Source organism: Juglans microcarpa x Juglans regia, chromosome 2S (assembly GCF_004785595.1).
Source record: "Juglans microcarpa x Juglans regia isolate MS1-56 chromosome 2S, Jm3101_v1.0, whole genome shotgun sequence".
NCBI lineage: Eukaryota > Viridiplantae > Streptophyta > Magnoliopsida > Fagales > Juglandaceae > Juglans > Juglans microcarpa x Juglans regia.
In genome coordinates, this window is record NC_054597.1 from 32,045,866 (window position 1) to 32,070,238 (window position 24,373).

At 36.0% G+C, this 24,373-nt stretch overlaps 2 protein-coding genes across 2 annotated transcripts; both read left to right on the forward strand.

Moving 5' to 3' along the window:
• The first annotated feature begins 332 nt into the window (after positions 1–332).
• On the forward strand, positions 333–5,252 carry LOC121251433 (phosphatidylinositol 4-phosphate 5-kinase 2-like). The gene is made up of 8 exons (XM_041150692.1): positions 333–1,841; positions 1,969–2,133; positions 2,303–2,468; positions 2,670–2,780; positions 2,874–3,067; positions 3,196–3,326; positions 3,417–3,510; positions 4,487–5,252. The coding sequence occupies exons 1-8, from the start codon at positions 784–786 to the stop codon at positions 4,794–4,796; spliced, it is 2,229 nt and encodes a 742-aa protein (XP_041006626.1). The 5' UTR covers positions 333–783; the 3' UTR covers positions 4,797–5,252.
• An 8,296-nt stretch (positions 5,253–13,548) lies between these two features.
• On the forward strand, positions 13,549–23,639 carry LOC121251434 (MACPF domain-containing protein At4g24290-like). The gene is given in 8 exon segments (XM_041150693.1): positions 13,549–13,737; positions 13,740–13,835; positions 14,427–14,665; positions 15,253–15,445; positions 17,607–17,672; positions 18,575–18,767; positions 21,492–21,655; positions 22,681–23,639. Coding segments are annotated over 8 exon segments (1,809 nt in total). The 5' UTR covers positions 13,549–13,563; the 3' UTR covers positions 23,365–23,639.
• Positions 23,640–24,373: the final 734 nt, after the last annotated feature.

Here is a 24,373-nt window from a genome sequence, read left to right on the forward strand (position 1 = left end):
AGATAAAAAAGTTTGTGTATCCAAACCCAGCTTAATCTAATCATTACCTGTAATGATAATTAAGACTATTTAGATGTTGAACTGAGTTGAATTGAGATGATAAAATATTATTAGAATATTATTTTTTAATATTATTATTATTTTAAAATTTAAAAAAATTAAATTATTTAATATATTTTATATTAAAATTTAAAAAAATTATAATAATAAATTGAGATGATTTGAAATGAGTTTATAAAGTAAACGAAGCGTAAAACGAATTTTAGAATATTAAAAACAATTCGAATTATATATACATATTACATATATATTGATACCGTCAGCCGTATAAAATTGAAATCTCACGAGTGGGAAGGCGAGGGACGCACGTTTCCTGCTTGGCTCTCCTGCTCGCTCGCTCACTCACTCGTCTCGCAAATGGCGAAGCGGCACTAGAGGTGGGGGCGCCACCAACGATCCCTTTCCCTATGCCATTCGGGCAAAAAGCGAATTAAACTCTCTCTCTCTCGCACTCTCGCTTTTACTTTCCCCAGCTGTTGTAGTAAGTTTCTTTCCTTTCGTCTTCCCGATGCAATGAAAATACAACAATCCATTTGCTTTACTTTTCTGTCTTTGGGATTCTCCACCATTCTCCCAAGCAACAGTTGCCAGATTCGATAATCGAGACCAAAGTCCCTCACCCATCTAGCCTCAGCCGGCAACCATGCCGACGTCTCTGCATTTCATTGCCAGTTTCCGGTGACAGTTACAGATCTGCAGAAGAGTAAGTAAGGACATAAAGAAATGCTAGAGACTCTAGTGGGTCTTTCTGAACAAGCCATCAACCCAAACAACAGCGATAATAAGAAAAGAAAATCTGAAGAAGAAGAAGAGGTGGAGTTCGTGGTCTCGCAGCCGTGCGTGGTGGTGGGTCGGACACGATCCCCAGCCGGTTCCAGGCGCGTGACTCCCACTGCCACAACCACCGCAACCTCCGTCGAGAAGGTCCTCTTAAACGGGGACCTCTACATTGGAACGTTATTCGGTAAGGCCCCGCACGGCACCGGCAAATATCTATGGTCGGACGGGTGCATGTACGAAGGGGAATGGAAGAAAGGCAAGGCAAGCGGCAAAGGCAAGTTCTCGTGGCCCACCGGAGCAACCTACGAAGGAGAATTCAGGTCGGGCCGAATGGAGGGGCACGGAAACTTCATTGGCATCGATGGAGGCACCTACAGGGGCTCCTGGGTCGCGGATCGTAAGCACGGCTTCGGCGTGAAGCGCTACGCTAATGGGGATGTGTATGAAGGTTCATGGAAATGCAATTTGCAGCATGGTGAAGGAAGATATGTCTGGAGCAATGGGAATGAGTATGTTGGTGAGTGGAAGAACGGGTTTATTTCCGGGAAAGGGGTTCTGATTTGGGCCAATGGGAATAAGTATGAGGGGTATTGGGAGAATGAGGTGCCAAAGGGTAAAGGAGTATTCACTTGGGCAGATGGGAGCAGCACTGTCGGGTCTTGGGGTAAGGATTTTCACTTTCAGGTCGAAGCTGCGAGGAAGAGGTCGTCTGTGGATGTTGAGAATGTGGATTTGGATGTTGCGAGGAATGTGAATTTTCCGCGGATTTGCATCTGGGAATCGGATGGAGAGGCTGGCGATATTACTTGTGATATTGTAGATAATGTGGAGGCGTCTATGTTCTATAAGGGCGGTAAGGAGTGTAGCTACGGAGGTTCTGTCGGGCAGACACCGAGGAGTCCGTGCTTGTTGGCCAATGGAGAGATTAAGAAGCCTGGGCAGATGATATCCAAGGGGCATAAGAACTACGATTTGATGCTTAATCTCCAACTGGGTATTAGGTGCTTTATCGTTTTTCCTTTTATTTTCCTTTAAATATTTTTGCATCGACACCACCAGTTTTGGTTTTGTGGGTTTTTGGGTGTTCTACGAAAAATATTTGGTTATCTGGTTGATTTTATCTTGCAGACACTCTGTTGGAAAGCATGCTTCAACATGGAGGGAGCTCAGGCCAGGGGATTTCGATCCCAAGGAGAAGTTTTGGACAAGGTTTCCTCCGGAAGGGTCTAAGTGTACGCCGCCGCATCAGTCTTTGGACTTCAAATGGAAGGATTATTGTCCGGTGGTGTTCAGGTATTGATGTTACTGTACAAAATTTTGCCTGGCTTCGGCCTTTTCCAGTTTCCTATTATAATTCATTAATTTGGTTGGGATTGGCCTTTTGGATTCCCATAATATTGGGAGCTTGTGTATTTGTTGGCTTTTCTATCAAATGGTGGTAACCTGTTTGTTTGGCCTCTAGACATCTGAGGGAACTGTTTACAATAGATCCGGCGGATTACATGCTTGCTATTTGTGGAAATGACGCACTTAGAGAGTTGTCTTCCCCTGGGAAGAGCGGAAGTTTATTCTACCTTACACAAGATGACCGATTTATGATAAAAACTGTCAAGAAATCTGAGGTCAAGGTCAGTTGCCAACACCCTCCAACCTCTTTATTTCATCCAAGTTGAAACGAAATGGAACACGCAACTAGGAAATTTCAGAAAAGTACAGTCTAGCAATGGGGTGGTCAAAAAACGGTTGTTTCCTTATGTAGTTCTTACTTTCTTACTTCGAAATTCATTAAATGCATGGTATTGCCACCTTTAATATGTCACCTTTTTCAGGTGCTTATTAGGATGCTTCCAAGTTACTACCAACATGTTTATCAGTACAAGAACTCGTTGATAACAAAATTCTTTGGCGTTCATTGTGTTAAACCAGTGGGAGGTCAAAAGGTAGAGTTGTGAGAGTGAATTTTTGTAAGCTTTGATTATCTGATGCTAGTCCATTATAAGTTTATATTAATAATTTGATAGTAAATAAATCAGATGCGTTTCATCGTGATGGGCAATCTGTTTTGTTCGGAGTATCGAATCCACAAAAGGTTTGACCTTAAAGGTTCTTCTTATGGCCGCACAACTGACAAGCCAGAAGAGGAAATAGATGAGACAACAACACTCAAAGACCTTGATTTGAACTATGTCTTTCGCTTGGAATGTTCTTGGTTTCAAGAACTTATCTGGTAAATCTGATGAGTTGGATATGCTTGCAAGTTGGTTTTACTTTATTTCCCCCTGAAATGCCTGCTAATATGTGGGCTCTGATTCTAACATCCTTAAGTGTTGGTCTTATATCATGGTTTGTACTCAGGCAAATCGATAGAGACTGTGAATTCTTGGAAGGGGAGAGAATCATGGATTACAGTCTTTTAATTGGCGTTCACTTCCGTGATGATTGCTCAGTCAATGAGATGAAGATGTCCCCTTATGACACGCGTTCTGGTAATTGTCACCGCAAGTTAATACAGATTTCTGGAGAAACTCGTATAAGAATTCAAAGGTTTTTACTGCTGTATTGTGTTCTTTTTTCAGGCAAAAGAGATATGCATCTTGATGACACATTCAAACAAGGTTATGATATAAATAAAGTAGAGCTGCAGGAAATGGATTGGATTCTGGTAGGCCGGTATGTGTTTTTATTCTTTAATGTTGCCAATTCTCTTATTTTTATTGCTGTGGATTGCTGTAACTTGCAGCAGACAAAACCCCTCTCCAATGTTATCCTATTTTCTGTTTTAATTACCAGACAGAATGCCTTATTTGGGGCTCTAGCCATTTCTGAGCACTTCGACTATGTTCACATTAGTAGGAGAATAATTTAAGCGAGGACATGATTATGGATATGCTAGTTTTCCTCATATACGCGTTTTGTAGCAATGGAAGTACTGGTTAAGTTTACAAATCAAATTATTAAGCCAATATACAATCCATTTATTCCTATCAATTTTTTTTTTTTATTGGGACCCATAATTCTCAGCCTCTTCACTGCTATGCATGTGACACATGTTTAGCTTTAATGCTTATGGACTTGGGGCACGGGTTCAATAAGCAGAAAACTACTTCCATGTCAGAGTATCAACTAAGCCAAACAACAAAATTGTGGTTGATATGTTAGTTTCCCCACTCCTTTCTTTCTCACATTTTGAGTTGTTGATCTCTTTGTATAAATTTGGTCTTGTTGGCTGGAATGATTGAAGTGACTTGATGCAAAATTGGGAGTAGTTTCTTGGACAGAAATTGTGTGTGGGTCTTCGTGCTTTTCTAGATGGAAGCAAAATGTTCTTTGTGAATTGTCTGGTCTGTTTCAATCACTGACTCAGCAATTATGGATGCATTTGTTTGTTGTGTTGCAACTTGTAAGTGGAAAAGGTTCTCTTATTTGTTCCTTCGATAATTTTTGTTTGTTATTTCAGAACTTCTCGTGACTTTCACTGAGTTTGCTTTGTTTCTTCCCACGGAAAGAATATTATAATGGATAAATGCATGGAGCAGTCAAGTAATGATTATGCCCATGATTGACTCGATTTTTAAGAATGATCATGCCCATGGACCTTTGTATCATGTGCTGATTTTTCTAATCTCTATGCATCCAAATATTCCAGGGGCCCACTGATCCGGTTAGGGGCAAACATGCCTGGAAGAGCAGAGCGGGTGTCAAGGTTTGGCGTGGATCAGCATTCAGGTAGTGGAAGTAGTAATTCAACCCCTTCGCAGGGTGGTGGGGAGATCTTTGACGTGATTCTCTTCTTTGGCATCATTGACATTCTCCAAGATTATGATATTAGCAAAAAGCTAGAACATGCCTACAAGTCATTGCAAGTGGATCCCACCTCCATCTCAGCGGTGGATCCTAAGCTTTACTCCAAAAGATTCCGGGATTTCATACACAGAATTTTTGTGGATGACAAGTGAAATTATGGGTGATTTTGAAGAAAACCCAACTGTCATGACTCATGAGTGGCAGCGCCATGCAAGCAGAATGCCAGGGTGCATGAATCTCCATGGCCATGAAAGCTGCAAACAGGCTGCTGCAGGGCCAGATTGAATGGTGGCAGGAAAAGAGCCCGGGGATGTTAATGACTACATTGTTGAGAATCCCTCCTTGATTTAGTTGGCGGGATGTATGTGTTAAAGAGATGTCATTCTTTTTTATTTTTTGATAAATTTTTGTATTTATCTTGGGAAATTAAGATATATTGGTCTCTGGAAGTAGGGTGTAGAAGATATAGAGAAATGCTTCCGGAGGGATGTGGAATTGGTGGATAAATAAAATGTGTACAGGAAGACAATAGATGGTAATTAGATTTGAACAGTTCTTTTTTGTGGTTGGAACTTGGCGCAGTGAGAAATACTGTTATTGGTATTGAATTTTATCATTTTCCGTGATGCTAACCATCCCACATATGATTAAGGATTACACTCTTAAAATAAATTATGAAATGTAACATTGCTCTGGAAGAATTTCAAAGTCTCGTTTTATTTGTTGAGATGAGATGAAAGTTAAAAATTGAATAAGATATTATTAGAATATTTTTATTAATATTATTTTTATTTTGAAATTTGAAAAAGTTGAATTGAAATTTAAAAAAGTTAAATTATTTATTATATTTTATATAAAAATTTAAAAAAATTATAATAATTAGATGAGATGAGATTAACTATCGCAACAAACGAGACTAGATGGTTTCCCTGATTAGCAAGAAAGGAAAAGAAGGCCATGACCCCTCTCTCTCTCTCTCTATCATATGTGCATTCAAAGCTTCTCGCTCACTCTGTCAAATGCATTCCAAGGGGTGGGGTTGCTTTAGCAGTAGTGAGCCTTGAAAAGAAGAGAAAGTGTACAAAGGAAGATATGGGTGTTTCCTTGACTCTTGTTCCTTTTTTTTTTTTTTTTTTTGTTTCTCGTCCTTTTCTTCCTTGAAAGTTTGGAAAGCATAACAGTTGCACAGTTGTCTATGCCCTTTTTGCTTCTTTTGAACAATACCAAGATGAATCAGTACAACAAAGCATTAAAGCGTAGAGAAATTAAAGATGGTGGTGGGTGGACTGGGCTTCCCGTTACCAAACAACATCTTCCATTATGGTCGTGGTGCTCTAATCAATTTGATTATTTAGTGACAGACACATACAGTGTCATAATAGAGATTTTGACAAAGATGATGAAAAGAATATTAGTCAAGCTTTTGGCATTTAAATTGGAACTATGGAGAAGAAGCATAGCTATAGGATATCTTAGTTCTTTCTAACTATTGTCTAAAGGACTTGAGAAATTACATCAGGGAAAGATCCCCACCACAAGCTAATGTCATAGACATTCGAAGCAAGTCTTGCAAGCCTATGCACAGCTTCATTACATTCTTCCTACATGTCGAACTTCACAGCTGCTGAACCTTGCCATAAACTCCTTTGCATCCTTTATGACATTGCCTAACATAGACATGGATGGCTCAGGCTGTTGCAGCTCCTTTACCATGATCAGAGAGAGTCATTTTCAATTATAAGGTTGTTGATTCCCGAGCGAACACTAAGCTGATTCCCCTGCTTCTTGTATTCAATAGGTACTAATGGCGATATTATTAACTTTATTCCTTAATCATTCTGCAACCTAGATAGTATTATTGATTATTTTGCAACCTGTAAGTATTCTTTTTGTAACAGACCCAGAAATAAGTGTTTGGATGAAAAGAAAGTAAAGCAGAAGAAATATGAAAGAAATTAGAACGAATAGTGATCAACTTCGAGGGTGATCAACCTCCAAGAACAAAGAGGAGGAGAAATTGTATTCGTATTAAACTTTTTCCGAAAATGTACTTGAATACAAAGCTAACTCATACAACAAATGGGCCTCCTAACAGATAAAGCCCACAAAACAGCCCTTAGTAGAGTTTGAGTTTATACATTTGGTAGGCCCAGAACACCTTCCTAATTTCTGATTGTGCCCCCATTTCAATAACTTGGTCTATATTTAGGATTACGGTGACAAATATAATTTATAATTTTAAAGCTTATAGTTTATAACTTAAATAATAAATTTTATTATTAAAAATTTATTTATTATTTGGTAACCATATGTTTAAAATACTTTAAACATGTTACGTTTGTTTGGAAACAAATTAAAAAAGTGCTTTATGAATTAGAAATGATGATTATTTGAATTTTTAAAGATTATGACTAAATCTTTAAAAGTTTGAAAGTTGTAATTATTTTAAATTTGTATAATTATTTTTGTCCATTATCAGTCATTTTAAAATTTAAATTATGTTCCACATTATGAAAAAACTAATATATAACATCCACACAATCTAATTTTTTCATTAAAGAGATTTTAAAGCTATTTACATACTTACTTCTACCACAATTCCAAACAGTCACTTAAAATAAGTTTGCACTTTGCTATCTTTTAAGCTGTTTTCAATGAAAACAAGTCATGCATTTTTTTCTATTCAAAAGTAGTCGTTGCTATATATTAGTCGAAAATAGTTGCTCGATGTTTGGTCTGCGACACTTGATGGAACCATCCGAACATGTACAAAACTGACTAGGTAGGAAGCATTCTTTGTATTTTCTTAGGGCTCGTTTGTTTTCAGAGATAAAATGAAATGAGATGAGATTAAAGTTAAAAAGTTGAATAAAATATTATTAAAATATATTTTTTAGTATTATTTTTATTTTGGGATTTGAAAAAGTTGAATTGTTTATTTTATTTTGTATGAAAATTTGAAAAAGTTATAATGATGAGATGAGATGAGATGAGATGAGATATTTTCTGAAAACAAACGAGGCCTTAATTGTGTCCAAGGAGTTGGATCTTGGATCTCTTGTTTCCCTCGCATTATTAGGTCGCAAGTGAGACCATTGCTCCAGTTTTTCTTCGTCATGAATATAGACGGATAATGTTTACTGCTAGTTCATTGTTAATGACTTAAATTGCACAACAGATGAGATGGAGAAAAAAATAATTTCTAACCCACGTTGATGATTCGAATTTCGATGCAATGATTTTCGTGTTTATCCATAAAATAAATAATAAATAAATAAATAAAAATAAATAAAAAGAGATATAAAAATTTACGTAGCTCGGCATAATATATAGATTCACGGGTTGTTTGGGAACAAAATCCATTATAATAGCCGATTTTACAACCTCTCATGATCTCACATATCTCACAATACAATGAAAAAATTTAGAGAAGATCTTTTAGAATTGTTATGTGTGGTGGAGTTTAGCGTAGGGAGCTTCTGCAGAGAGCTTGTCAGATTTGTCGGAATCTCCTCTTTATATAAGAGTTTATTTTCTTAGAATGATTACGTTTAATTTACTTTGTGAACCAATTTCCTCTTAGGAGTCTGAGTTTCTTTCCTTTTAAGAGTCTGGGTGTCTTTACTTTTAAGAATTTAAGTCAACTTATTTTATCTCTTCTTAATATTATTTTAAGACTAAATTATAGGTTGCTGATTTGACCCCTACATCCATAATTCCTTTAATTTGGCAAATGTCTCTTTGTGAAATATTTGAGACATATCTGTTTTCTTAATTATCTGCATTATATATGCAATTAACGATTTGAAAAATATCTTATATCGAATTGTTAATGATCATCATTTAATATGGATAAATAAAATATAACGTGGCATATTAGTTTATGAGGTATGTGAATGTGTTACATTAGTTAATCCATAGAATTTACATTACAAGAATCTCCTTGTGCATATTTTTGCAAAGAAAACTTATAATACATAAAGTAACAACATTAATTGCACAGCAATGCTAGATATATATATATATATATATATATATATATATATAGTTTTAAGAACTGTAAATCCCGCGCATTTATTTTGAAAAAAATAGAGTATATTATTAAAAAATAATTTTTTCCTGTAAATTTTAGATTTACCCACTTTTTTTCAAAAGAAAAGCGTGAGATTTAAATATTTTAGCACTATATTTAGCATTATTCGTACTATTTCATCTTTTTTTAAAAAGGCTGAAATTAGCATAAAAAGAGATAAAAATAGCTAAAACTATTTTCTTATATTAACAAATCTACATCAAGCTTACATCTAGAGATTTCTTCAATAAATATTTTTGGTAAGAAAAATAAAAAAGACAAGATCTATTTATTTATTCACAATAATAGGTTTTATTCACTTATTATTAATTTAATAAGCCAAGGTCTCTCAACTACCGGTGAGCCACCCTCCGTCGGCTTTGAAACCCCCAACTTGAGGGGTTGGTTGGTTCATCATTCATTCACCTTTTTTTGTTGTTTTTCAATTAAGCCGCCGCATATAATAAGTGTTGTGTGGGTTGGATGCCGGCTCTTGGAATCAAGTAATTATTAGTTCTGGAAATCAATTTTATGACAAAGGTGGGGTCCAAATTACCCATTTTTGGTCTAAAATTTATATTTCTAATGTCCTGTGGGACCTTGGCTAGTTTTAAATATGATGAAAAATGGGCGACCCTTCTCCATTGTCTCGAGTTCTAGACCTGTTTATTCAGGTCGGATTTTTTTTGGGACCGGTTCAAAATTCAAATAATCGGGTTTTGGTGATAGATTTTGGCCTGAAATAAATCTGGACCGGTACTTGCATAAAAAAATTGGAGTACACCCGATCTGAATTTTGAATTTTAAACTCAGAACCTGAGTTTATAACCCGATCCTTTTTTCTTTTTTTAATATTTTGATGTTTCTTTTTTTGTTCCTTTCTAACAACTAAATAGACAGAAACTCAAAAGTAAAATACATATTATGTTTAATGAATCATCAATTTTATGGTTTTTTTTTTTTTTTTACTCTTTTCTCCATGTGATTTTTTATTGGTGGTCAAGGAACATGTAGGTTTTAATTTAAAAAATTAAATAAATAGAATTTGAATGAAGCATCAACATTTTTTTTCATGAAATATTCATAACATGTATAGGCTTTGATTAAAAAAAAAAAAGAGTGCAACCCGGAATCCAAGTTCCTGGTTTTTAAAAACCGGTTTCAATCTGAGTTTCGGCTCAGGTTTGACTCAAGCTAACCCGGTCCGGGTTTTGACCTAGTTTTGAAATCCGAGTTCTCGGACCGGAACCTGGAAGAACAATACTATCGAGTTCACCATATCAAGTTAGGTATTAATAAAATGATTGTTGATTATAAAAATAATTATTCTCAAAGTTCAACCAAATCAAATGAATTAGGTGAATACAAATATTTAACATTATAATAAACAAAAATGCAATAAGTGGGTCTACCCCTAAAATCAGATCCTAATATTGTCCGTCCAAAGAGCCATTTTTAGTTTTTTCTTGAGTTCAGAATAGAACGATTCCCATATTGAGTATTAGATACTATCGTACAAATGCATAACATGATAATAATATTTATCATAAATGTCACACATGTATCTTTCTCATACAATCTAATTTTGGAATCTAGAGATCTCAATCTTGGATGAATGTTTTGACAAGTAAAGCCATTATCTCATTGCATCTTTTAAAATGATTATGAGATTTTTAGAATCTAAACTGAGATAAATGGAAAAGTCTTTTCGTAAGCGAGTTTGCCCACTAACCCGCGTATCGATGCTAATGTGTAAGTCATTTGTTTAATGAAATGATGCAAATTTAGACGAAAATAATTTTCGTGAGACATATGACCTTCTTTTTCTCTAAAAGATTTTATTCTTTTATTTTTCTTTTCAATAAAAAAAGTCACGTCAGTATTAGTACGCGGTTTGATGCACCAAATCGCTTTACTTAGTAAGGCTCGAGATAAATATGCACGTAAAATTCAATACCTCATGAGTACAAACAATCTTTAGGGTCACACGTCTTGCTAAAAGTCAGCGATTTAACCAGTTCTGTATAAGAAAACTTCTAATGATGCAGTACACGAGACCGGAGTATTGAGTATGCCAATAAATAAATAACTAGTTCGTAAGGCCATACCTTAGAGAAGTTATCCGACATAAAAAAATAAATAAATATGCACATAAATTATTTATAAATTTTGTTACGTAAAAGTCTGACGTGAATACACATAAGTGATGTATTTTTTTTTTTTTTTGCTAGACATAAGTGATGTATTGAGTATGCCAATAAAGAAATTTGAAAACAAACTATTTACAACTTACATCTAACCATTTTCTCTCAAACTTCTCTCTAGAAAAGAATCATATGGCAATCCTCTCAACTGATCCTCCCTCCCCTCAACTCATTACCTTCTCCATCTAGAACAATGTTTTCCGTTTTAGTTTTTTCTTTTTCTTTTCCTCTCCGCTATTAAAAATATCTAATCTATCACCTTTCGGCCACCGAATGTTGCACAAGCTAGACCACCATACTTACTAGCCATTGATCTTCAAAGTTTATGATGAAAGTGCTGCGAACAACCTGTACTGCATGCATGGACATCATGTGCAACACGAGTGGAATCCCAACCTCCGGATCTTTCAAATATGTGGATCATCATACCTTACCTTGCTGTAATGCGTGTGCCTCCGATGAGCTGCGCGCTGTCGATCTGAATGGTTCGATTCTAAATATTTTAGTTATGTTTCAACTTTCTATAACTGATCAGGACCTAGGGAAAAAGAGTTTGGAGATCTTTTTCAATAACTTCAAAATAGTTTATGCAATGTTTTCTCCTTGGATGTGGACACCAATTCATGCATCGGATCACGAATCTACCACCAGTTGCATTACAAAACTGCTCCTTCAGCGGTTGCTTCGAGAGCCAAGGATCATGGACCCGGGTCCAAATAATTGGATCCATTGCTCTTTTATTTTTTATTTGTTCAAATTGTTATGGACTACAATTTTTGTACTGGGGTTTGTTCAGACCGCCACCCTAGCTCTCTACTTTATTTTTATAGACATTTATCAAGGCATATAGCTTGAGAAAAAAAGTCTTGAATACAATCTCATCACATATCTGCTCTCAACATTCCAAGCATTTCGAGCAAGCCTATGTATTGCCACATTACCTTCTCTAAAAATATGTTGAAACTGACACTCACCTAAACACCTTTGTAACTTTTTAACTTCACTCATAAGAATGCCAACATGGTTTCAGATTCATCTTTGTTTTGTAGTGCTTCCACAAGTAGCAAGCAATCACTCTCAACAATAGTTTTTGGATCTACTACTTCATTTTCCACTTTACTAGCTGCAATAATGGTGTCACCCTTGGCATTTCTAAGGATTGCACCCACACCAACCCTATGAAAATGGCTCCATCCACATTTAGGATAGGTTTGGAGGGTGAGATGAGAATTTTGTATTTTGTTTGAGAGTTTAAAATATTGTGTTTTAATATTATTATTGTATTGAGATTTGAAAAATGTGAATTGAGATTTGAAAAAGTTGAATTGTTTATTATATTTTGTATGGAGATTTGAAAAAGGTGTAATGATGAGATGAGATGAGAATTTTGTGTCTCATCCCATCCCCCAAACCTATCCTAAGTTTTAAGAAATCTATAGGGGAGGTTTCTAGCAGTAGTATTGCTGCGCTTTAGTTTTAGGTAGCAGCTTAAGGTCTTTGTAACTCCTCAACATCGACATTGCATGTTCTACCACTTGTCTCGGGTCTAGGCATTCTTTATCATGCACCATTTTGCTCCTTACATGTCAAAAATTCCAAGGAAGTAAAAGGAGTAATGACAGCTCAATGCAAAATCCATCACTCTCATATCCCTATCTATCTTTCCCATAATAGGTAAGTACTAATCCCAATAATTTCTGATTTTTATATTCATGTTATTTAAAAGAAATGTTGAATTTGAAAAAATAAAAGATTTTATATTTATTAAGTGAATAGTGCTACAAGCACGTACTATTTTACGCAAAATATTATATATATATTAGTAGGAATCCCATTTTATCAATGTTTTTTTTTATTTTTCAATTTTTAATTTTAAACTTTTAATACTTTTAATAGTTAACACAATAACACGTATGATTATGTAAGTAAAATTATATGTATAAATAATATTTTCTTAATCAAAATTGTCAAGCTAATCTAATCTAATCTTACGTCTTTGTTTGTTAATCGAGTAATGTTAGTTACAGTTATAGATTATGTAAGTATCTCGCAATTCTTTTAAAAATGAATAAAATTTATTATTAAAAAATTAAATTTTTGATATAGATTTTGTATATATTTATTTATTTTAAAAAAGAGTAATAATTTCTTGTATAAAAGGAAAAAAAAATCTAATTTGTTGTTTACGCGGAAGTAGGAGAATGTAAAAGAGAAAATGCCAAAAAAAAAAAAAAAAAAAAAAAAGGGAAGCTGACGACGAAGAAGCAGCCGGGGGGATTCTTCCCAGAAACAGAACTCGAGCACTCAACCTTTGACTTCTGCACCCAAAAACTACTTTTTGAGTGTTGCACACTTTCACGTACCTAACCTATTCAAACCGCTGCAAATGCCCATTAAACCAATGGAGTAAAAAAGAAAAATAAAAAAAGAGTTTTTAAGTTTTTAAAAAGTCTCAGGCTTTGGTTTGACCAGTCATCCTCTTGCCTTTCTTTCTATTTTTCGAAGACGACTTCTTCTTTTCTTCGAGTAGTTCCGTTATTTGTTCGTTCTTGAAGGCTTTTGGTGGATGATCATAGGGTAGTAGGGAGAAAGAGAGAGCGGTAGATAGATAGGAGAGAGAGATAGAGAGAGTGGGTTAGAAAGATGAGCAACAAGAAGAAGATGGGGAACGGGGAGAAGATGGCAGTGGCGGCCGCCATAGAATCGATTGGGCTGGGTTACGACCTGGCCGAGGATTTGAAGCTTAAGTACTGTAAGAGGAACTCGGCCGAACCCAGGCTGATCGTCATCGATGATGATCACCGCGACTTGGTCGTTCCCCCGGTAGACTCTCCATTCCAAATGTGCCCAAGTCAATCAAGTGTGATAAAGGCGACCGTCTGAGGTTCGCCTCTGATGTTCTATCTTTTCAGCAGGTATATGGGGCTTATATTATCTACACAAGGTTATTATTGTCTTTTTTCTCCGGTTTCCAAAGATCGCTAACGTTAAGTTCGTCGATTTTGTGGGGTTGATTTTCTGCACACAGGAGGATCTGTTTTTGTTTCAATTCTGTCCGGGGTTTGGGGATCCATGGAATGACTTAGTTTGTCTTAGTCTATTTCTTTCTTTTAACCCTTTCAAATCACCCGCTCTTACATTTGAATTGCCCTTTTTCTGTTGTATGCTATCTGGTTTTAATACGAATTCACCAAATAGCTGATAATATTGGGAGTTATGTCACTCCGAGAGTTCCTGCAAACTTGTCTTTAAAAAGAAGTTTGATAGCTTCAAATTTTTTAGTTTAAATGCTATGAAAAAATTAATTGTGTTTTGAGAAGCATGTTCAGTGGTTATATTGCTCTTTAGTTTTTGTATTGGAGTACGCATCCTTTTCCCTTTTCTGGTTTTATGGTTAGAAGCACAGTTAGCTCTCTTCTCAATCATTAGGTCTTGTTCTGTTGTCCTTAGTTTCCACTTGTCACTTTAACCTCTATATGCTTTAATAACATGTTTTATGCTTCTAGATGTCAGAGCAGTTTAACAAGGAATTCTCTCTTTCTGGTAAAATCCCCTCGGGCCACTTCAATACTGCATTTGAATTCACAGGAAGCTGGCAGAAAGATGCTGCCAACACTAAAAGCCTTGCTTTTGATGGTGTCTTCATCACACTCTACAACATTGAACTAGAAAAATCACAGGTGGTATTGCGTGATCATGTTAAACAAGCTGTACCATCATCATGGGATCCTGCTGCATTGGCAAGGTGAGTTCTATGGCTTTTAGCTTTGTTCTCATCGATCTGTGGGCAGTGTATCTGCAAATATTAGTTTACAGTTTACATATCCTGCCAAAAGAAAGAAGTTCACAACATTTTTTTAATGACAAGCAGTTCACAACTTATGTTGAAATTCACTTTTTGGAATTTCCTTTAATTGCTTGTTTTCTTGGGGAAGGGGGATTACACATCGAATTAGGTCTATTTTTCCATCTCTCCCATATTGTTTTAATCTCATGGGCCTCCATAAATCACTCCATATTTCCTCCTCCATCCTTTTGCTCGACACATTTCCATTATGACCACTATAATAATAACAACAATATCAAATTTTTATGCAACAAAAACAACAATAACCATAATAATAATCAAAATTCCCACATTGTGTGATAGAATTTTTTTTTTTTTTTTTTTTTTTTTTTTTTTTTTTTTTAATTTTTGCGCAAATTTGTTTATTTGTAATGTTTCTTAGCAGTTCTTAATAACAGTTTTTTTCTAATAAAGTGTATGATATAATCCTACCGTATTAAGTATAAAGAACGTATCAAACTTATGCTGTGTTTGGATAATTCCAGGTTTGTTGAGAAGTATGGCACACATATTATTGTTGGAGTGAAAATGGGGGGCAAGGATTTAATATATGCGAAACAACAGTATTCATCACCTCTCCAACCTGCTGATGTACAGAAGAATCTGAAGGATATGGCAGACAAGATGTTTGCAGATGGGAATGGACAGCATGGAATGAATTCAATTGGGAGGCAGAAGGTTTGAAGGATTTCTATCTGTGCACCATGAATTATGATCTTAACTGAATTAACTGAAGGAGTTTTATCTTGTAGTGCAAAGCTATATTCAGGTTCATAATTGGATGGTTGCAGTGTAGCCTTTTCACTTTTAATCTTTAACTCATTATGTATTTGAGGCTAAAATATTCTGCTACGCATCATGTCTTCTTTTAGAGCTAGAATCTGTGTTCCTTTTGTCCTTCCACTAGTCGGATGGATCCTTTGATGATGTCCTACTGCCTGAACACTTCATCCATCTTGTCATAACTCTGCCACAAGTATCTCTTGTTGATAGCTTTATTAGAATTGAGTGTTAATTAAAGACCACCGAGGGTGTTGTCTTCGTGGTAAGAGGATTATTTCCAAGTGGTCGGGGGGTTGGGGGGTCGTGGGTTTGAGTCTCAATGGGCACAATGCTAAGGAGATCAGAGTCTTCCCCATTATCCACCGACTTAGTACCACTGTTGGGGCTGAGGTTATTGTTTAGATTAAGTCCACTTTGAGGGAGTGCCTGCGATTTCTTCACATTGACCTCACTTTTTGTACTTTCTGTGGGCTCGTCTAGCCCCCTTCTAAGTGGCTCCCTAGCAGCTAGGAGGTTGCATAAGAGTGTAAGAGTATCAACCTGTGGTCTCCCCCACCTTACCCTTTTTGGCCTAAAAAAGAAGTGCTAACTAAAGTTTAGAAATATGATAGTGGATTTGATATCAAGTAAATTATTGATTGATTGGAGCAAATACTTTGAAAGAAAGGTTCATCATGACCTTTTCATAATGCATTTATGCTGTGTTGGAGAAAGCGGCAGAAAGTTCCAAGCACACTTTAGTGCAAATGCTGCCTAGAGCCTCGGTGCAAAGCACACATGGGTTCTTGATTGAAGTGAAGTGCACATTTTTAAGAATAATGTATGATAAAAATATATTTATAAATTTCTCATAAAAAAAAAATATATTTATAAATACAATAAAAAAGTTTTAAATAGCAAGATGGTAACATATCTTAGCCTTTAAACTCAATTTGTAAGATTATATTCAACATGAAAAATAAGTGATCAACTAATTACATATAGTTTTTAAACAATGGCATTTTATATAATTCTCTTGTGCTTTACAAAGCGTACGCAGCTATGATATTTGATAGCTATAATGAAAATAAGTATGTGGTTTATCAAAGTATCACCAAATGGCAATGACCTAAAAAGCACAATAATTGTAGTAGTTACTGACTTTTATGCTAATGCTAGCAATGCATGCAATCCTAATGTATTTAATATTCTCATCATTAAGCTTAAGACCATCATCATTGTCATCAAGAGATTTGTCACTGGTATCTTCCTCATCTACTTGGTCTAAATTAGTGGTCTAGTAGACAAGCAGTAATATCGTTTCAAAAGATTACAATTGTACTTTAAGTTCACTAGAAGTGCGCATTTGTAAATGCATTCGCTTTTGGTAATTGAACTACTTCTGCCTCGGTGTTTTGTTCTTTTCACATGCACTTTTACCACAACTCCTATACCAACTGTCCCAAAAGCATAAGCTCTTCTGAAATGGACAAAAAAATGTCCATCAATAGTACTATCACACTAACATGCTCCTGATCAGACAATGAAAGTATTCCCAGGCTCTGCTGATTTAACTTTGCATACCGCACTCATGCTACTGACCAGACAATGATAGAATTTCCAAGGTCTCTGCTGATGTAACTTTTCCCATTAAGTTGCCATCAGTGGTGAGCTGCCACATTCTATTTCATGAAATTTAATCAGATTCCACATTGTGCGTGCTTCTGCAATCACTCTTGGTAAGGGACCTGGGGTGCATCATTACAAGGTTAAAGTTGTTTTTATTTTAAAGGAGCCATCCTTGTGCAAATTCGTATTTAAATTAAATTTAATTTGGTAAATCTTAGAACTTCATGATGGTGCTTAGAGGTCGAAACTGTACTTTTTGTAAAAAGTTTGCCGCACTTGTTAAGCTCCATTTCCCCCTATTTATGTTTTCTTATGGTTAATAATTTTGCATCATGATTGAGGATGGATTTATTTTGCAATGTTTTGTTTAAATAATTTGGAAGAAATGAAGTTTAAACTAAGGACATGTTATGCAGTTATCTTAACTTCTATCATAATTTTCTTTCAGTTCATCAAGGAGAGTGGGATCCCCTTTATAGATGCAGTTCAATCTGGTTCTTACTACCATAATGAGGTAAACTTTCCGTACATAAATGCCTTATTGAGTAGTGGTGGTCAAAAGATCCCATATGAGACAGTATGGGCTATGGCACTAAATATGGCGTTATTTGTTTTCTGCTTTGCAATTGAACTCTTCTGGTTCCTTTTAATAGTTACTTCTATATTGTTAGCGTTCTGATGTTTTGGCTTCTTTTAATGGTGGATGTTTAGGTAAAATGTGGAACATTATACTGTTTTTTTCATTGTGATGCTCGGTTTATAAGAAAGAATAAGAGATGAGGCATAGGAAAGTGGCGCATTGGTTTCATCTAAGATGCTGATAACCTAGAGTCATTGGAACAAAACAAGTAAACAAATGTTACATGTATATATGCTAAATAAACATGTTTAATTCAATTTAACGATTATGCGGTATAGTAATAAGTAATAACGAACATGTAGTTTGTTTTCTTTTAGCAGATATGGTATAAACCTGTGTCACCAACACTGCCTCCATAGTGGGTTAACTAACTGCAATTGGCAGTCTTGTCCAGTTTTCAGCATATTTATTCAGCCCTCTAAACCTATTCTTGTGGTTTATATGAGAATCAAATATTACCAGTACAAGAACATTCATAAGTATCAGAATCCTGCTCTACAATACATGATAGTCTCAGTCTCACAACATTCATCAGTGGAGTTTATAGTGTCTTTGATTTGAAAGCATGGATATATTATATCTACCAGCAAAGGTCCAAATTGGACAATATGGGACTTGTCAGACTTTTACTTAACCACACTCATCTATATGGTGGTTTTCACACACACACACATGAATGTTCATTGCAGCCATTTTGCTGTTCTCTAAAGTTTTTGACTTCTGCATATCATCAGAATCGATTTTGCTTTTAGTTGCTTATGTCTTTTATATTTCAGTTGCAGGATGTTAAATTCACATGCAAGAGGAAAGGAGGAACCTTGAGTAGAGGTCTATCTCACAATGAGTGGTCTCAGACAGTTCAGTTGGAACCTGATGTGATCTCAATGTCATTCATCCCGATCTCATCATTGTTGAGTGGACTTCATGGCAGTGGCTTTTTGAGCCATGCCATCAATCTTTATCTTCGATGTAAGTATGAATTGTCTTCTTATTTTGCACTTATTGCATTCTATTTAGCAGCTCGGACACTGTTTTGTATCTTCAATTGTTATGCTGCTGAACCCTTTGATGGAGGAGAAATCTGAGAAAATCAGTGAGGACCTTTAGGCTAGCTATGGTTTATTTGGCCGCAGATTTTTTTAGGGTTTTTGGTAAAAAGAACGAAATATATTTGGGATGTAGGGTTTGGAAGATTGTAAGGGAAAGGTGGGATTTGGTGATGGAAATAAGGAGTAGAAGTTAGGGTCTGGTTGCTGTTCCTGGGCTGTGAACAGTGATCAGGAAGATCATTTGGGCTTTCATGGGATATTTGAGAATTATTTGATACTATGTAGTTTACAGGTTTAAAGATTTGGATTTAGTAGAAAATAGGTATAATTGCAGAACTAATCTTTGCTGGAATTCGATGGGAAATTTCTAGAAATTCGAAGAAATAGGAAAAGGGAAAGGGGAAAGGGTTTTTTTTTTATAAGTAAAGGGGAAAGTATAGTTAATTATAAGCATCACTAAGGTTTCTAGCATAAAACTTCCTTTTTTAACACTATTCCATTGGTCAATTGTAATAGATTTCAATGATTTAAATCTCCATGACTGACTTGTATCTCTTGACAATCCTGACTAGTTGCTGCTGTTGTATATGTCCTGTGTACTTTGGCTATGGTTATTTCTATCAATAAAATTTGTTTATTGACCTCACTCCTTGGATGGGGTTGCATCACACAATCCTCAAGCAATTTTGCTGGAAATTTGCATAATGGCTGTACTTCATGAAGTAGACCTAATTTTTTTAATGACGAGGAATCCAGGAGACTGACAACATTCCTTTTACCCGGTTGAACTTGGACCCTTGTAACGCATCCCCATTAGATGAATTAGGTAAATCATCAGCTTTTCACTGATAGGACGTGGCCCGGACAAATTGTTTGCACCCAAGGGTGGTTTGAACCTTAGACCTAGGGCATACTCCCAAGACCAGGGTCCTTACCACACAAGCCACCCCTAGGGGTTTATTCATTTTATTTTTTTATTTTTTTATTTTGATAAGTAGTTTATTCAATAAGTTTACCATATATTGGTGATAAATGCTGGATTCTACTAGGACTTGGACTCCTTGGCCTTTGACCACTGAGTCCAAAAATTAATAGTAAAACCACAAATAAAAACCTAATACGATAATGAACATTAATATCCAAGAGACTAAAGTACAACCTATATCCAAAAATCTGAAATTACATTCGTAAGCCTGAAAGTTGACAATAAATAAAACTGCTAGGAATTAAATAAATAACAGTAAGACTCATGATCAACTTATAAGTCTATTCAAGCCCCAAGTTCAAACTGGCATTATTTCCATTTTTTGCCTTCTTCCCTAAGAATAAATTGTAATCATGGTCAGAATACAGCTTCATTGTTTCCTTGAAAAATGTAGTTATGTGAAGAGAAGCATACCCTAATGGTTATGCAATTTAAGGTCAGTGGGACCAAGGCATTATTGCTTCTGCTTGAATTCATGCCATTGTTTTTAAGTACAAATATAATACGAGGGTTAGTGGCATGGAAAGGAGAGGGCGTTTGTTAAACCATAGAATCAGTTTAGTCTAGTTCTGAAGCAATCGTAAAGTAGAAGATAATTCGCTTTGAACTAGAATTGTTTTGTGAAAACAGTGTCTAAGCAATTTATGGTTGCATTTTGGTTTTTCTTGGGAATATTGTAAGCAGCCATTTGTGTGTCGAATTACCCCATGTTCACGTCCATACCTTGATCATGGGCATTTTAGGAAGAGTTTATGTTTATTTTGTTTTACTGCATTCCATTTGCAAACGGTTATGTAGTGTGGGCCAATGGAATAAAAAAAAAATTTTAACTTGTTGTCTGGAAAATTCTGTTGGATTCCTAATGCCCAATAAGTTTACATAAGAAAGTGGACTCATAACTATCTTTGATAGCCATGGATAGTTGTTCTCTCATTGTATTAATGAATAAACACCCATTGCCAAAAGTAAACCCTTTAATGTAATTTTCTTAGTCCATTGCCATGTGGCCTACTGTGATACCCCATATTGATTGATAAGTGAGAGGGGTAGATGATGTATGAGATCCCATATTGTTTGGGAAGGAGAATTTTTTCCTCTTTATAATGGTTCCAATGGAGTTCCAATTGTATCATTGACTAGTCCTTTTGGATTATAGGCTTAGATGTGGCTTGGGCCTCCCTTGGGGTGTTACAAATGGTATTAGAGTCTATCCCAACTAAAAATGTGGGACTTGAGCTGTGCCACTTACAATGGACGGGCCCGACGAGAACGTTGGAAATTTAAGGGGAGGAAATTGTGATACCCCATATTGATTGATATGTGATAAGGGTTGGTGGTTTATGGAATCCCACATTACTTGGGAGGGAGAAGTTTTTGCTTTTTATAATGGTTCCAATAGAGCTCCAATTGTATCATTGACTAGTCTTTTTGGAGTATAGGCCTAGATGTGGCTTAGGCCTCCCTTGAGGCGTTACAGCTACACATTTTATTTGACTATTACCTCACGTTTCTAAGAGTAATCTGATGGCCTTATTGTTGATGGTTTTATGCTTATGCATAATAACTCATTTGAATTTGATGTACATTGTTTGGCTCAAATTTGTGTTATAATAGGAAAATGTAAACAGTCATTCTTTTGTTCATGTTTCATGGATGCAGATAAACCGCCAATTCAAGAACTACATCAGTTTTTGGAGTTTCAACTTCCAAGGCAATGGGCGCCAGTATTTGGTGACATTCCCCTTGGTCCAGATCGGAAGCAGCATAGTGCATCTTTACAGTTCAGCTTAATGGGTCCTAAGCTCTATGTTAACAAAACTCCAGTAATACTCTTTAGTCTTATATGGGAAAATCTTTATTCATTTTTGAAGAGTTTTCCTTGTGTCTATTTATTTACCTTTTATTATTTAATTTATTTTAAAATTTTCTGAGTTATGTGTGTTGCCCTTGAGAAGAGGAAATGCATGCCTATGAAGAGGGCATATATGAAATCATAATTCTAGTCATGAATCCTATGGCTGACAAACCACTTTTAGATTCTGTGCTAAATGTGAAGGTCTGTTTAGACCTTTCACTGAAAAACAGGAACAGTTGGCTAAAGAGAACTGATTTGCGGTTTATCATTATTATAACTTGAACTTGAATCTGGGGGTAGCAATTTCATTGCTGACTTATTTGGACTTTTTTCCTTTCTCTTTTTTAAGTTGGACTAGGATATGTTATATTTTATAGATAGACTGAAAATCTCATCTCTACTAAATTACCTTGAGGATGGCCTAGTGACTTTGGGTTCTAAGTTATGAGCTATCTTGATGGCTGATACCTTACTTCCCTGTTGGGCTGTTCATCAGAGAGAGTCTCTGCTATTCAAATACCCAGAGGAATTCATAAATGAACTATGTCTCAATGAAGAGGCAGGGTTTGGGTGGAGGTGGTGAAGGGGCTAGATTGGATTGTGTCCTCTGGGGCATAGGGTTCTGACTTTGCCTTCCTGATCTAGAGATGGTTACTTACATGAAAAAAAAAAAAAGAATGTTAGTACAAGGGGCCTGATAGGGGTGATCATATCAGTTTATCTTCTATTATCTCCATCCCCATCCTGCATTTTGTCTTAACAAACTGGAAGAAGTCGTGCAGTCTTGAATTTGCTGTCAAATGCTCTTGTGATATTTTACAGGAAAGGAAAAAAAAGAGGATGAAAAGAAAATAAATCATGTTATGGAGCTTTCTGACTTGTATATCTCATGGCTGGGTGTCCTTTCATCGTCTTTTAATTCATTGCATGCGAATGGGTTGAGTTATTGTATTATGTGTTGGCACCGTACTTAGATGCGAATTCTTTGGACAGGTTGATGTGGAAAAGAAGCCAGTTACTGGCCTCCGGCTTTATTTGGAGGGAAAAAGAAGCAACTGCTTAGCAATTCACTTGCAGCACCTTTCCTCACAGCCAAAGACCTTTCAACTCAAGGATGAACCGAATTACAAAGTCTCTCACCTATCATCTGACCGCAGGTACTACGAAAAGGTTCAGTGGAAGAGCTTCTCTCATGTGTGCACAGCCCCGGTCGAGTCTGATGATGATCTCTCTGTTGTTACTGGGGCACGCTTTGAAGTTAGCGACTCTGGATTGAAGAAAGTTTTATTCTTACGGCTCCATTTCTCTAAAGTTATTGGCACCATGGCTGTTAAAAGTGAGTGGGATGGTTCCCCTGGCTTGGCCCAAAAATCTGGAATAATCTCGACCTTGATCAGCACCCGTTTCTCAAATGCTCAAAAACAGCCACCTCGGCCAGATGAAGTGAACATAAACTCTGCTGTGTATCCTGGGGGCCCTCCAGTGCCAACCCAGACACCGAAGCTTCTAAGATATGTTGACACGACAGAGATGACAAGAGGGCCACAGGACTCACCTGGTTACTGGGTTGTATCTGGGGCGAGGCTTCTTGTTGAGAGGGCTAAAATCTCTCTCAAAGTCAAGTATTCTCTCTTGACAGTGAGTTTACCTGATGAAGAGGTCCCTGAGGATTACTAAGGTATGGTATAATTTTTCTATGGGAAGGGAGGATGATCAAAGAAAATAGAGAATTATACATCTACACAAGAAATGAGGATTAATTGGTTTTTGGGTGTCTCTCACGCTGTGTTAAATTTGTGTTGGAACTTGGATGTTTTGGCGAGCTGATTGTATATAAAATTATTTATTCTTTGTGTAAATTTTGCTTTATTTCTTGTAGATTAAGCATTACTGTAGCCAACATTAATATATTTGTATCGTACAAGAAATTCACTTTGGTGGTGGTTGCTCTCTCTCTCTCTCTCTCTCTCTCTCTCTCTCTGTGCAAGTGTTGTGTGTGCGTGCAGGTATCCTAGATGCCGCCAACAGCAACCTACAAGGACTCTCTCCATTCCAACTAAAATGAAGAGGATGCTATGCAGCATAGTTGATATGGATGCTTGTCAAAATTTATTTGAAAAGCGAAATGAGGTGACAAAAATCTCGCATACAACAGTACTGATATTGGCTTTGGCTTTGCTTTGGTTGGGTGTCCGGTGTCTGAGTTCTGTTTGAAATCGAGGAACGAATTTGGGACTAAGATAGTAATTTACCTGTATGCCTTGATATACAGGATAAACACAAGGAAGGGTATTCAATCGAGGAACTTCATTCATCAACTTTTAAATAGTCTTCTTATCGCTCTCTGATATGACATGATCTAGCAATCATTTAACGCTATGGCAGGAAATGATAAAAAGATGGTAGATCAAAGAATGATAATGATATTTCTCTATTCAATGATCTAAGTAGGTTTCCTCATTGTATACTCCCACCATATCAACAGCTACGTCCACCGAGCTGGGAGTTACCGTTACGTATAATTAATCTTTTTTGTTATCGTTGTTTTACTTTATATGTATTTTTTAACATTTTTAAATATTTTTTAAAAATAATAAAAAAATTCTTAAAAAAATACTTCTTTAATAACTAAGTAAAAAGAAAAAATTAAAAAATAAAATAAAAAATTCTAGTGGAAACATCGAGC

Coding starts and splice junctions, on each gene's coding strand:
- LOC121251433 (XM_041150692.1), top strand. CDS start 784: ATGCTAGAGACTCTAGTGGGTCTTTCTGAACAAGCCATCAACCCAAAC. Junction 3,068..3,195: donor TGGTTTCAAGAACTTATCTG/GTAAATCTGATG, acceptor GTTTGTACTCAG/GCAAATCGATAGAGACTGTG. Junction 3,327..3,416: donor CCCTTATGACACGCGTTCTG/GTAATTGTCACC, acceptor TTCTTTTTTCAG/GCAAAAGAGATATGCATCTT.